Here is a 14,706-nt window from a genome sequence, read left to right as displayed (position 1 = left end):
CAAAGTGGAAGGGCTGGAGAGAAGGCTCTGCTCTTCCAGAGGTCCTCAGTTCAATTCCCGGCAACCACATGGTGGCTCACAACCATCTGTAATGAGGTCTGGTGCCCTCTTCTGGCCTGCAGACATACACACAGAATATTGTATACATAACAAATAAATTAAAAACAAAAACAAAGGTTACCCTGACCTCAACACGAATGTGCCATGGCACACATGCCCAGGGACACACCGTTTCGTAATGATATAAAAAACCTGTTTAAAGTTGAAACGGGGCTGAGGATGTGAGTAAGGAGGAGAGCACTAGCCTAGTATTTGTGACATCCTGGATCCAAGCCCCACTATCTCACATATACACAATTAATAAGCACATGAATAAATGCCAACCATTTCTAACTTGGGTGATTAGGGGGCGAGAAATAATGAGCACACTCTACAGTCACTAGGGCTTAAATCTAGTCTCTGCTGAGTGACTTCAGGCAAATTTGTTAACATTTTCCTGCCCCGTTATCTATATGAGCTTGACAGTAATTCCTGTATCATAGACTTTTTTTCAACAATGTATTTTTATTTTATCAATTTAAGATTATTTTTCCAATTAGACTTTCTCCAAGGTATCTGTAAAATAAGAAATATGTACTAAATGTGCCCAAAGACTCGTGTCTGGGTATGCCTCAATGTGTAAGGTTGCTCTAGAAAGCACTAAGGAAGATTCCCCAGTTTACTCATTCACTTCCCACTGGTTTGACAGCTGCAGTCAGTTAGGTACCTGCTGTTCTCCCATTCTTATGCTTGTTATCCGGCCTAGGGCTTCATGCCCTGGTGACCCTCTCTGAGAAAGATGTGAATACAGAAAGGGTTAATTTGATGAGGTACACATAAAAACGAAATGTAAGCCTTGGTCTCCCTACTTGGGCATTTGCAGTTCCTATGGTGTAGAGATAAGAAAGAAGGCTTCAGCATCTTGGCCACCTCCTCTGCCTCCCCACTTCCTGAGAAACCATCCTTCAAGGTCAAACTGCTGCTGAACATTTAGGGTGAGCCAGTCCTTGCAGCTCTGAAGCAGTGCTGTTTGACTGGTCCAATCCGCCAAGCTGCAGATGGATTTACGCAGTTGAAATTTGGCTTTGCCAACTTCCCACCGTGCATGCAGATAATTCTTCCTCCGAACCCAACCGAAAGCATACCCGCCAGAAACCAACAGAGTAAGAGCAAGTCTCCATGAACACCAAGTGGAGGGCAGCAAGTGCAGATGCTGATAGATAGGAAAGAATCTCCCTTTCCCAGACTGAGGTCTGACAGGCTGGATCTTCACTAGCCTTGTATGTTAAATTGACCAAAAGAAGGATGGGGCTAAGCCATTGCCAGTTTGGGGAGCTACTGGGACGACTTTAAAGAGAAAGTGGTACAAAGAGTCCTCAGAGATGACCTTGCTCCCCAAGAGTAGACTGAACAGTGATCAGATTACACCCAAACACTCCCAAGAAACCACTGAGGGACAAGCAGTAAGAAGTGAGAACTTAGTGTCCCTATGGCATTAGACAGCCGAGCTCCCCTTAGAGCTCAAATCAAGGAAGGCTAAGGTATAGGATCAACCTATCTCCTCCTGAAGATGCTTGTTACCTTCCTGCCATGGTCATTTTCCAAGTGGGAGGCTGTGCCCTGGTGGAGCTCACAGCCGTACAAGGAGGAGAGGGTGGGAAAGGGAGTTGGAGTTTCTGCTCCAGGGACCTTAGTCCCATGCGGCCCCGTTTCCTACTAGCACGAGAGGACACATTGGCAGTCCACCTTCTTGGAGGACTTAGATTAGGACACAGAGGAAACACCTGCAGCCTTCACTTTGGATCTGAAATATGTTTTCTCTAGAGAATTGGAGAGATGGAAGCTCTTCATGGCCATGTGCCAGGGTGACTGGGCTACTTCTTGTAAGTGTGGTGTCTTCGGGAACGCCCTGGCTCCCGATTCCTTGTGGTTTTTGATTTTGTACCAATACAGAATGAAGGCGTCCGTGATCTGATAGAATCTTTCCCCACAGAACCCTGCACAGTTGGAGAGGACATCCCAAAGTCTAGACTGCTACCTGCCTTAATTGCTCCGGGTGGAGGTGTACTCTGAGCAAAAGGGACCAGAGAGGGGGCCCCAGACGTGGTCTTTCTTGCAGTGATACTAGCCAAAGGTGTAATCTGACTTGGGAGGCCCTGCATGCTCTGGTTCCAGCATTGCACAAAGGGTGCTAGGGTGCTTGGGGTCTCACCCTGTCTTGCACCAGACATGCTTCTTTGTGGAGCAGTCACAATGACCTCAGGCTCCCCACAGTCCATAGGGGTCACTAATCCTCCAAATGCAAAAGGCTTCGGGGCTGTGATGCCAAATGCTGAGCTGTAGGCTCCACTCTGGTGGTTCTGTCTAACAACCCCAAGGGTGGCTGAGCTAGCTTCACTGAATGGAAAACCAGCTAGCATGCTGCCGAAACTTGACTGGATGCTGGCAGAAGTGTGGATAATGGAAGCTGAAGATGCCAACCCCCCAGAAACTGGTGGTATAGTCTTGCTGAGAACCATTTGAGCGGAAGCTGGTATCTGGGTTGGGGACACAACTGAGTTCCCTGAAAGGAAAGAGGTACTAAAGCTTGGAACAGGCGCTAATTGGAGAGAACATTGCTTCTGGCTGTCTGTGGCCCCAGGTGAAGACTGGGAAGTACTTTTTTGGGATGGTGGGAAAGGTGATGTTGGGCTTGATCTCAAGGATTTTGTGAGTGCTGAAGTCACATTGGAGATGCTTGAGGTCACTGTAGGCTGGGTTATGGATGATAAGCCTAAAGTTGGCAGAGGTCCACTCACCCCCTTCGGTTTAGTGGTGCTTCTAAGAGGGGATATCTGGATGGCACTAGTAAGGACCTGGCTAAAGATGGTGACTGTGTGTACAGTGGAAACTGCAGGGTGCTGGCATGGGAAAATGAAATCGGTGGCTGGGGGAAAGCCCTGGGAAGCCCCAAGCAGGAAAGCTTGGCAAGAAGGGACAGAATAAGAATTGCTCGTGGTGCTAGTTACTATATTCAAGTTCACACCAGGGTCTTTGGATGTGCTGACTGGGATGGCAGATGTAACCAGAGAGGAGGCTGTGGCTAGGCCATGGAAGAAATAGGTAGAAGCAGAAGTCAGTGAAGGAGAGGCCTGCTTAGCGGACACAGGGGCTGTCATCGGCATGGTTGTAAGTGGTCCTACACTGCCAAAGGTTGGCTTGAAGGTGGACTTTAAGATGCTTGGAGCTGCAGAAAAAGAAGAGCTGGATGATGCCCCCCGAGCCATGACAGAAATTCTGGAATATGAGGAGTCACTACTGTACACAGACCCCCAAACAGGTCCTAATGCTGAGTGAGCAGAAGTCTCCGCAGGAAGTACAGATGCAGGAAGATGGAGAATTGGGCTACTCACCACCCCAAGCAGAGTGTTTTGTGTGGTAGGTGCAGTGGAGATCATGACAGATGGGGATGGGGGCGCTGCAGACCTGGGAGGGGTTGAAGATGCCCTGGTGGAATCGGGGACTGATGCTGTGGGAGAGCTTGGAGACACCTGGATGGAAGCAGCTGAGGGTTTTGAGTCTGAGGAGATGCCTTTAAGGTGCTCTAACTGTGAGCACCCGGGTGGGACAGGCATGCTCTTCGAGCTTTCCAGCTGAGGACTCCTGTGGGTACCGAGTACTGTCTCAGAAGAAGGCCGACTAAAAGGCACGGGAGGCTCAGTACCATCCCTGGTCTCAGGAATGGAGTCTGTGACGATCCCAGTTGTCGCTTCTGTGGTTGGTTTGCTTGGCCCAGTTTGCCTTTCTGAGGTCGGGTCCTCTTCAGTGACAACACAGCCTTGCTGGCAAGGCGTGGTCAGCGGATCCCTAGGACCAGATTGTAGGCAAGGAATCTCGCTGTTGGGCTGCCCAGAGCTGCCGGGTGTAACTGACGGGTGAGCATTAGGATTTCTCCCTGTCTTTTTCAGCGGCCATTCTGGAGTCTGGATTGATGTCCTGGAAAAATGTCTTTTCCAAGACTCCGAGGGATATCTGAAAGAACTGTAAGAGCTGGTAATCGCATTTCTTTTAGTGCTGGGGGGCCCGCGTGTGTGTACGCTGGCCAAGAGCGCCACGGAGGAGCAACTGGGCTTCTTACGTTTATGATCTGAGCTCTGGGCGGGGAGGCCCCTTTTCAGAGACCCAGGCCTGGCCACAAATGAAACTGTGGCTCCGCTTTTCAACAGGGGCTTAAAGGCGGACCCAGGGGTGGCAGAATTCCTTTTACTGTCCGAGCTGTCAGGGAACAGTGGTTCTTCCTTCCTGGCTCTCCCCTTCCTGCACTTGAAGAGAGCCTTCAGCACCGGGCTTTTTCCACACTCTCCCGGTGACTCCTCTGAGGGTCCCGCGGAGTTGATCACTTTTGAGACCGAGAACAAGGGCCGTGGTCTCGGCTCAGGAGGTGAGATCTTGACTGTCACCGGACTCCATGTTGCCCTAGGGTGACGAAGGGACCAAATGTTACGCTTGAGGTAACTTTCCCACCAGTCTGAAGGAAGAGACCCCATGATGGGGTTCTGCGGCCTCTTCATGGGAAAGCGCCTCCAGGCCTCACTGACGAAGGCGGCGGGATTGGCGGGATCCCAGTTTGGCGGCCTCCGGGCCGGCCTGTGCCGCCGGGCGGGCTGGGCGCGGTGGACATGCTGCACCCGGTGGACCTGGTAGAGGGGCCTAGCCGGTCGGCGGGTCGCAGGCTTCTCTCGTGCGTCTGCGCGCCCCTGTGCTGGGGACCGCGGCGAGGACCCCGCTTTGCCCAGGTAGCCGCCCATGCGGAGAATCGGGCGGGCGGGCTGTCAGTTCCAGCCCGGTTTAGCTTCTGATGTTTCGGACGTCGGCGGAGGTGGCCGAACCCAAGCATCCGCTGCCCGAATGACGGTTGGGCTACGCGTGTAAGAAAAGCGCGAGGGTGCCAGGGAGAAGGCGACACGCGGACCTCGGTAACCGTGTCAGCCCACCCGGGGATCTGCGGTCCGCGTGCCAGTTCTCCAAACTCTGAGCTGGGAGAAATTCTGGGTGATTTGAATCCTACAGAGTATTTGGGGAGGACAGGAGTGGGTGGGGGGATCGAGAGTGCACGCGACACAATGGCACTGATGAAAATGTCCAGGCAGGGCACAGGACATTGTGAGCTGTTAATGGGAAAGGCAACAGCCGACCTTTCTGACCGAGGTCTCTGGGTTCCATCACTGCCTCCTGGTGGCCAAACCCAGGCGCGTACTTGAAGTGGAAGCGGCCAAGGTTTGTAACCTTGATGTTAAACTGAACCCTGGCGGGAAAGACTACTTCGAAGACACTTGGTGCTCCTCTTCGCTATCAAACTTTTATTCACTTTCAGAATTCGTGTCTTGAACAGGGAAAAAAATACAGAAAGTTTCGCTCTACCTTCCTGTACTGACTGATGGTATCGACTTGGCATCAAAGAAATCTGCCAGGCCAGGTGTGAGCTGGAATCTTACATTTCACCAAAAACAAACAAAAACGAACTAACGAACCAAGACCCACACATACACAGTATGCGGGAGCAGCTCAGAAGGCTGTAGGAGAATGTTGCTGTCGTTAAAAGGTTGGGGGAAACATCAAGATACAGTCTTTGACTTTTCGCTGTCCCCGGGCGTAGGGACTTCGTGCAAAAAGGACATAGCAGAGGATGGTTTCGATCCATCGACCTCTGGGTTATGGGCCCAGCACGCTTCCGCTGCGCCACTCTGCTTCCACGCTCCGGACTCTTCGATTTCACTTTCTAATGGTGAATATCGCTATTCTCACGTTCGGTTCTTATTTCTGATTGTTTTTTCTGACTTTCACCATCACACTAACCCAAGCCCAGGCCTCTTTCTGGACTCACGCGTCCATCTCACTGATTTCCACACAAGTCGTTGTGGCTTAAAAAAAAAAAAGTTTACATTTGGTTTCACGGGCACAGGGTTCACAGGGTTTCCAAAAACCACGGATTCCCGATCCAAATGGGTACGTGACTAGGGCAATTTCGATCAAATTCCGTGTGGGATAGTTCCAATAAAGATAAAGAAAAAGATAAAAGGTAACAAGCTAAAATAGGCCCTTCCTCTTGCTTTGGCTTCTGTCGGGGGTCGGGATTTTCAGGAAAGCTGTGGACAAAAGTCCTTGCGTGAATCCAGCCTCGCGTTTCCAAAACCGAACAAACCATATTCTCTAGCGGTGGAAGACAGCCTGATGCCATTAAGCTACTGTTTTATTTCATTTTTTTTTATTATTATTTTATTTTATTCTGCGGTGCTTCTCCGGGTTCACAAGAAAATCAGCTTCTTTGCCGGTAGAAGAAAACAGCGAGAAATCCTGACTCCGCCCCGCGAGGCCGCCCCGTTCCGGGAACGCGCGCCCCCTAGCGGACTCAAACGCACTGGTCTTTTTGTAGCCCACTCGAGGCTCTGCTTTCGTGCGCAGTCTCCGGGAGCCTCCCGGCCTCCTTGCGGTTAGGACAGCTCATCTTTCTCTCTGGGAAGATTTCCTCAAGCCAACACTAGACAGCACATGCTTGAATTCTGACATGTTTGTCAAACTTGGGAGGAAGAGACCAGAGACAGGGAATCAGGCAGGCAGGCCGTGTCTCTGGAGTTGTTCTGAACCAAAGATAGTACAGTTTCGTTGTCACATCTGGCCTGGTGCCCTCAGAGCTCAGAAGATGGCGCCAGATCTCCTAAAACCAAAGTTTCCTATGAGCTATGGTATAGGAACTCAAGTTCTTTGGGAATTGACATCCTTTTAAGACCTCTGTGGCACCAGGCACACATGTAGTATGCAAGCACTCTTAGACACAAAATTCAAATATTTTTTTAAAAAAGAAATTATCAAATATTTTCCAAAATGCCTAAACCATTTTACATTTTTACCAGTAATATACAAGAGATCTAAGTCTCTGCATTTTTGCCAGCCTAGCATTTATTATTTTATTCTTACTTGATTGGTGTGTAAAGACAAAGCATGATCTTATGGACATTTCCCAAACTTAATGACGTTTGGCCTCTTCTGATTTCCCTTGTATATCCTCATCAACTAGTCTTTTGCCCAGCTGGATCATTGTTTCAACATTGTTTCAACAGCAAGAGTTCCTTGTGTGTTCTCACTGAGTCCATTGTCACACATGTGGTTTGCCATTCTTTCTCCAAATCTGTGGCCTGTCTTTTGATCTGCCTAACAAAGTCTTTCTAGAACAAATTTTTAATTTCGATGAACCACAATTAATTATTTTTCATTTCTTTATGGGTTGTGCTTTTGATGTCAAGCCTAAGATTCCTTTACATTGTAAAAACCCTCTTGTTTTTGCTTTTTCTCCTAAAATTTTTATAATTTTGTACTTTGCTTTAAACCTATGATCCATTTTGAGTTTTTAAAACAACGGTCTAGCTGGTCCATGGTGGTGCATGTCTTAAATTCCAGCACTTGGGAGGCAGAAGCAGGCGTATCTCTGTGTAAAATGAGTTCTGTCTCAAAACACACACACACAAACCAAAAAAAAAAAAAGTCTAAAATTTAGGTATTTTCTTCAGCATCATTATTTTCTTAATTTATTTTTTAAATTAAGTTGTCACACAAAGTAATATGTTCCATTATGACATTTTCTCGTGTGTGTGTGTATGTGTGAGTGTGTATACTTTCCTATCCACTGTGAAGAGACACCATGATCAAGGCAACTTATAAAGAAAGCATTTAATTAGGGGCTTGCTTACAGTTTCAGAGGGAGAGTCGATGACTGTCACGGCAGCGAGCAAGGCAGCAGGCAGGCAGGCATGGCCGTGGCGCACTAACAGCTTACATCCTGATCCTCAAGATGGAGGCAAACAGACAGAGACAGGGACTGGTGTGGCCTTTCCGAAACCTCAAAACCCACCCCTAGTGACACACCTCATCCAAACAAGGGCCACATTTTCTAATCCTTCCCAAAATAGCTACACCAACTAGTGACCAAGCATTCAAATAAGTGAACCTGTGCAGACCATTATTATTCTACCCACCATAATATGTGTCATTGTATTTTTTCTAACTCACTCCTCACCCCATCCCCCACACATTACCTTTGAATCCTCCCCGAACCACTCTTGTCTAGCATCATTTAAACAAGCAGACAAGGGGCTGGAGAAACGGTTCAGTGGTTAAGAGTACTAATTACTCTTACAGACGATTCAACCTTCGTTCCCCAGTACCCATAAGGTGACTCACAACCACTCATAACTCTAGGGGATCCAACATTCTCTTCTGACCTCTATAGGTACCAGACACACATGTGGTACACATACATACATGTAGACAAAGACTTATAAAATAAATTTTAAAAATTTAAAAAACAAAATTCATCCTTGATCTTTGATTTGGCTGAACATAGTCATCTAGGAGGTTGTTTTGTTTTATTTGCTCCTTAGAATTGTCCATGGAGATTTTATTATCTGCAAATTATAATCCTCTGGTAGGTAGGGAAAACACATATTATCTTTAAAACAAAAGCAAACAAAACCCCACAATCTACTCTTCTGTCAACCACACTGTGAACACTCAGTTGACCTAAACTATGAAGGTGAAGAGTAAAGAGGCACACTATTTCTAGTAGGCTGAATATTTTGTCACCCGACAGAACTTGTTAGTAACCTCTTGATGCTTGGGCTTATCATTGCAATATGATATGACCACAATTTGGCAGAGACCTTTCCATCTACCAAGGATTTCGGCTGTGAGAGGGAGGACAGAAAATCCGAGTCTTGCATTTTAACAGAGTATATATTTAAATGTTTTAGAAATGGTACTCAAGAAGTAAAGTTCTTCCATGATCTGTAAGCTTTCTTTTCCTTGAGAAGGATACCTAATCTAAAAACTGCTATTATATCTTTGTTTGTCTTAGGGGTATGTTTTGTTTCGCTGATTCTTTTGAGTATAGTTTCTCGAGTATATCTTCTTGGAAGAAAATAAAAGCACACCACTACTGATTGCCTTAGTTTCAGAAGGGAAGAGTTATGAATGCCTGAACAGGGAATTGAACCCTGAACCCTCAGATTAAAAGTCTGATGCTCTACCAATTGAGCTATCCAGGCCCTCATATGGCAGGTTTGTTCGCATGTAGCAATCCATAACTACCAATTTCACTGGTAGTATAGACCAATTCTTGTACTGGAAAAGTGATGGAGTTGATCTGTAAATGTGAAGGGTGGTTCAATCAGCATTTGGTTACAAATTCTGTAGGTTGGCCTATGGAGCAGGAACATGAGTGACATAAAAAAACAAGCCCTTAATTGCAAACAGTTGTGGAAGAGGAACATAAACAGAAGAAAACAATGGACTGCTTCTGCTAAATATCTGTAGTTAAATCTGCCACCAACAGCCTGATTACTGGATACCAGAAAACAAACAGAATGACACAAAGAGAAGCAAAGAAAACACTAAGAGATGCAAGAAGCAACCAGAGGACGACAATGGTATCTGAAAAGCTGGATAAAGATTCTTTCGGACAAGAAGGTTACAGTGAGTGCGTGTGGCCCTGCCTGCCTTCTCCACTGTTGGGCCCTCCTCTCCTTGAACTTGGACAGATTCAGTGTGTTCATTGGGCATCTATACCATCTTTTCTCACAATGGTGAATTTGGAAGGAGACAATGACTCTATCACAGGACTCTAAAGGCCATGGAAATGCTTCCCAGTATCCTTTCAAAAGAGAGAACAGCTGTGGTTGTAGTGCAATGGTAGATGCTAGCCTAGAACATGTGACTCTGTGTTTGATGCCCCAGAAATCCATATGATCCTTGTCCCCAAAACTACTCATCTAGCAAGTATATCCAGGCATATTCTTGTTGACCTTCCTGAAGACATATCTACAGTAGTTCTCTATCCAACTGGGTCTTTGAATTCAAATCACTTGCCAGAATTCCTATCAGATATAACATAGGGATGATGGTGCTGGAGGCATAGAGAGATTCAGAGCTTGGTCTCAATTATTTGATCTATAAAAAAAAGGTGACCTGAACTTTCCCAAAGGCAGAAGCAGAAGAGGCTGGAGAAAACAGGGATATGAAAGATACTTTAAAATACAGAACAAATTTTCACTCTCCTGTGTAACTGACAGTTTCTTCCCCACCTGCCAATTCCCAAATAACCACTCAGAGGCTTAACATTACATATAAATGCTTGACCAGTGGCTCTGGCTCACTATTGGCTAGCTCTTACATTTAAATTAACCCATAGTTTTCAACTATGCTTTGCCATGTAGTTCATGGCTTGTTATCTCATTTTTTACATGTCTTGCTTCTTCGACAGCTGGCTAGTATCTCACAGACTCTGCCCTTCTTCTCCTGTATCTCTGTTGTATTTCATGCCTGTTTTTATTCTTCCTTGTCACAGGCCAAAGCAGCTTTATTTATTAACCAGTGAGAGTAACATATACTCTCAGCATACAGAAAGACCATCCCACAGAATTTCCCCCTTTCTGTTTAATCAAAAAATGTTTTCATTTTAACATAGTAAAATTACATATAACAAAATAGTTATCAAGAATCAGTTACAAGCCGGGCGATGGTGGCGCACGCCTTTAATTCCAGAACTCAGGAGGCAGAGGCAGGTGGATCTCTGTGAGTTCGAGACCAGCCTGGTCTACAGAGCTAGTTCCAGGACAGGCTCCAAAGCCGCAGAGAAACCCTGTCTCGAAAAACCAAAAAAAAAAAAAAAAAAAAAAAAAAAAAAAAGAATCAGTTACAATATATAGTCTATTTGTATCTGGAAAAATTAAAGAACATACTATATCACTTATCCAATTTCTGTAAGTCCAACGTTTCATATCTAATTCATTTTTTATCACAACTAAGGAAAACTATAATTATAACTATCTAGTCTTCAACTCCATCAAAGACCCCAGAAAAATATATTACCCTAGTAAGCAGGAAATGCATTGTAAGCAAATTCCAAAACTCTAGAAATGACAGAGACATCTGACTGCCTGGACAGTCACCCAAAGTTCTTCTGTAACATTGGGGCATCCATCTTCAGTCATTTTCCTCTGTAGCCACAGAATGTCTGGCAGTTTCTCCTGTGAAGCAGGAACCTGAAGGACCATCCCACCTTGTTTTGGTAAAGTTTAGCAGTCATTTTCCTGTGGGTCCTGCATGTCCAGTTTATACAGCATACGGTCAATCAGTCCAGGCACAGGCAGTTTCTTGTCCAAATTGTTAGCCTTGCCACATTAAAAGCAAATTCCATAAGGTGTTTTTTTTTCAATGCCCATCATCCTCTTTTAAGTAATTGATGCAACCAGGAGCAGACATGTCTCACAGTCAAGAAATGTCTAAGTTCCTAAAACATTTTAAATTTCATATTCTGTAGGTCTTTGAAGTGTTTGAAAATTACCAACGTAATTGAAATATATCTTTGGGCCAGGCGGTGGTGGCACATACCTTTATCCCAGCACTTGGGAGGCAGAGGCAGGTGGATCTCTGTGAGTTTAAGATCAGTCTGGTCTACAGAGCAAGTTTCAGAACAGCCAAAACTAGTATACAGAGAAACCCTGTCTCAAAAAAAAAAAAAAGAAAAATATATCTTTTTATACCTAGAAAACCTAACTAGTATGACTAAATGTTTGACTATTATAGATGTCTAGATATTAATCTGAATTTTAATTATATATTACATTTTATTTATTTATTTTTGCTTTTTCGAGACAGGGTTTCTCTGTGGTTTTGGAGCCTGTCCTGGAACTGGCTTTTGTAGACCAGGCTGGTCTCGAACTCACAGAGATCCACCTGCCTCTGCCTTCCGAGTGCTGGGATTAAAGGCATGCGCCATCACTGCCTGGCTTATATATTACATTTTAAAATGAGCTGCATAAACATAATAATTTAAATAAGAGTAGAAATATACATATAGTATAACAAAATTGACCTTAAGTTTATATCAATAAATCAAAATCATTACCAATGCAAACTATTTTGAGATTAACAGTTGTTTTTTGGATTAAAGTAGATTCAGTAATCTACCCCCTTTTTAAAATCATAATATCCTACCCTTTTCCCCATCATTTCTATATTATACCCCTTTCTACTTTAGGAAGAGATTGACTATGACCAATAACAATTTATAACCAACCCCTCTTAAGTGAAAATAAACATTCATGAATAATATTTTGGGAATTTTGGTGTAGTTCTCTAGACTACTTCCTGCTGAATGTTGGGCACTGGTGATCTTGAGGGACGGAGAAAAATTGAGATAATGATCAAATCCTGGGAAGACCAGTTATAACCTTTGTTAATATTGCCTGTCAAGGTTCAGGAGGTCTCCCTTCATCAAACCTGGTCCATCTTAACCTGGAGCCCATAACCACTTGTTTCCTATAGAAACAAACAGTAAAACTGCTTCTCCATAGCAATCATCTCTTCAGTTCCACTTGATAAATATATTTTTGACTTCTGTTTTAAAGCTAAGGCATTTTAAAATACTTAGGTTGGTGTATTTCATCATTCTCTCTTTCAATCCATGTCTTTCAGCAGCTGTTTGCTTGTCAACATTCAAAATCAGCACAATACTGTGTAGGATCCAGATGCCCTGTGTATTTCCCATTTCTACGTGACAGTTTTTTTTTTAACTTTATTTCTCTCTTTAAAGATTTCATTTTTAAACTATTCTTTTTTTATGACTATACCCCTTTTCTTAAGCTTACAGTTTTCAAACGTGTGGTGACCCATTTAGAGCCCTTTTTGTCTAAATCTGTTTCTCCCATCCAAGTACTAACCAGGCCTGACCCTGCTTAGCTTCCAAGATCAGACAAGATCGGGCGCATTCCGGGTGGTACGGCCATAGACTAAATGTTTCTATTGTGTATCTTTAACCCTTTGTCTTTATGAGCAAAAGCTAAATCTGCCACATAGGTTGTGGCTGATTAGCCTCTCTGTACAAAGATCTGTGTGAGACTGCAGAAATCTGCCATGCCACTTAGCTTGTGGTTCATGGCTAGTTACCTCAATTTTTACATCTTGCTTCCTCAGTGGCTGACTGGCATCTCCCAGACTCTGCCCTTGATCTTATAGACAAAAAGAGGAAATGCTGTGGAATAATCCTCTTGTAAAGATCTGTCGCTGGAACTGGTTTAATAGACACTGATTGGTCAGTAGCCAGGTAGGAAGTATAGGCTGGGTGACCAAACCAAAGATGATGGGAAGGAGAAGGGCAGAGTCAGGAGTCTCTGGGCAGATGTGGAGAAAGCAAGATGAGGATGCCATAGCAGAAATCTGCCCGCCCAAATGCCAAGGGGACAAGGAGCTCAGCACACACACCATTATCCTAGTGGGATCTGATGGCGTCTGCAGGAACTCATTTCCTTACCACACAGAGGGCTATCAAGCACTGCCGGTCCCACTTCTGAAACGTCCTTCTGTCCTTTGTGACTGTCACTGGCTTAGTTCACATATGAGCTTCCAGCTACATCAGCAAAGTCATAATGTGGCTTTTGGTGTTTCCTGCTCTTCACATCTCTGTAGGAAACATTTGATAGTGACACTTTTCACTATATAGGTCACAACCTAGCAGGAAGGCTAGATGACTAGAAAGTCATCTCACTTTCGAGATGAGGGATTGCCACCTCTGCGTGGTCTTCTGGAAAAGGATAAGGGCTGTAGAAAACGTGTCCTATACTGACGCTGCTAAGATTTCTATGCAAAATAACCAAATAAATCACTATCCTGTTTTCCAAAAGTTGCCTTCCTATGCTGCAAAGATCAAGATTTACCTTCTACAAATTAGAGATGGACCAAGAGCATAGTACCTGGTTCCAGTGACTAAATGTCAGCCCGGGAAACAAATCACATGTGCTGATTCTCTCCACCTGCTTGATTGGACTCACGTGACATTGGTTAGCAGAACTTTCCCCAAACCATCCTGCCTGAAAAGTTACGTGAAGAAACAAATGCCAAGTTACTCTCTAGTCACAGAGAATTAACTACCAGTTTCACAAAGTGGGGTTGGTCTAGGAGTGGATTTAAGTTCTGGGAAGCCAAGATTCTAGTTTCTGTAGATAACACCTGCCTCTTATCTCTTTAAAACTCCTGTAAAAGTGTGAGAAACCATAACATTTTTAAATGAAAGGCAATTTCCCCCAACTTTGCTGAATCCAAAACACCACCAACTTCTGGACTACATTTTAGTTGGTGAGGTGGAAGTGCATGCTTTCCAGGGCTGGAGAGATGGTTCAGTGGTTAGGAGTGCTCACTGCTTCTAAAGAAGGCAGGAATTCGGCACCCAGTACCCACTGTGGGTAGCTCACAGCTGCCTGTCCCAGGCCCTTTTCTTACCTTCAGGAACACCCCCACACACCATTCACTCACAGAGATACACACATAAGTAAAAATAAATCTTAAAAAAAAGTTTTCCACTTTGGCAACAAATAGACTAAATTTGGAACAATACACAGGTTGCCGTGGCTCCTTGTATATCTTTTGCTTGCTATATACTTACTGAATTCACTCATTCAAAACTGAAAACATGTCGAATGTAGGTCATTCTCTGGGATGTATAAAACGCTGTTATCTGATTCTGATACAAGGAAACCAAGCATATGTGAAATAACTTTACACTGTGACTTAGTTTCTGTACTTTGGTAAAGAAGCTTGGGAGACTCTGTATAAATGGGGCGACACTCAAAAGCTGCATAG

General features: G+C 44.6%; 1 protein-coding gene and 2 non-coding genes across 3 annotated transcripts; all 3 read right to left on the bottom strand.

Moving 5' to 3' along the window:
* Window positions 1-1,913: 1,913 nt before the first annotated feature.
* Window positions 1,914-4,826, bottom strand: Pom121l2 (POM121 transmembrane nucleoporin like 2). The gene has a single exon (XM_057786895.1). The coding sequence runs from the start codon at window positions 4,824-4,826 to the stop codon at window positions 1,914-1,916; it is 2,913 nt and encodes a 970-aa protein (XP_057642878.1).
* An 869-nt stretch (window positions 4,827-5,695) lies between these two features.
* Window positions 5,696-5,767, bottom strand: Trnam-cau (transfer RNA methionine (anticodon CAU)). Its single transcript has one exon. It is a non-coding gene; the product is annotated as a tRNA-Met (tRNA).
* Window positions 5,768-9,043: 3,276 nt separating this feature from the next.
* On the bottom strand, window positions 9,044-9,116 carry Trnak-uuu (transfer RNA lysine (anticodon UUU)). Its single transcript has one exon. It is a non-coding gene; the product is annotated as a tRNA-Lys (tRNA).
* Between the last annotated feature and the right edge of the window lie 5,590 nt (window positions 9,117-14,706).

The sequence above is a fragment of the Chionomys nivalis genome, chromosome 13, assembly GCF_950005125.1.
Source record: "Chionomys nivalis chromosome 13, mChiNiv1.1, whole genome shotgun sequence".
NCBI classification, from domain to species: domain Eukaryota; kingdom Metazoa; phylum Chordata; class Mammalia; order Rodentia; family Cricetidae; genus Chionomys; species Chionomys nivalis.
The sequence above is the reverse complement of the archived record's forward strand: the minus strand, read 5'-3'. Positions and strand labels throughout refer to the sequence as shown.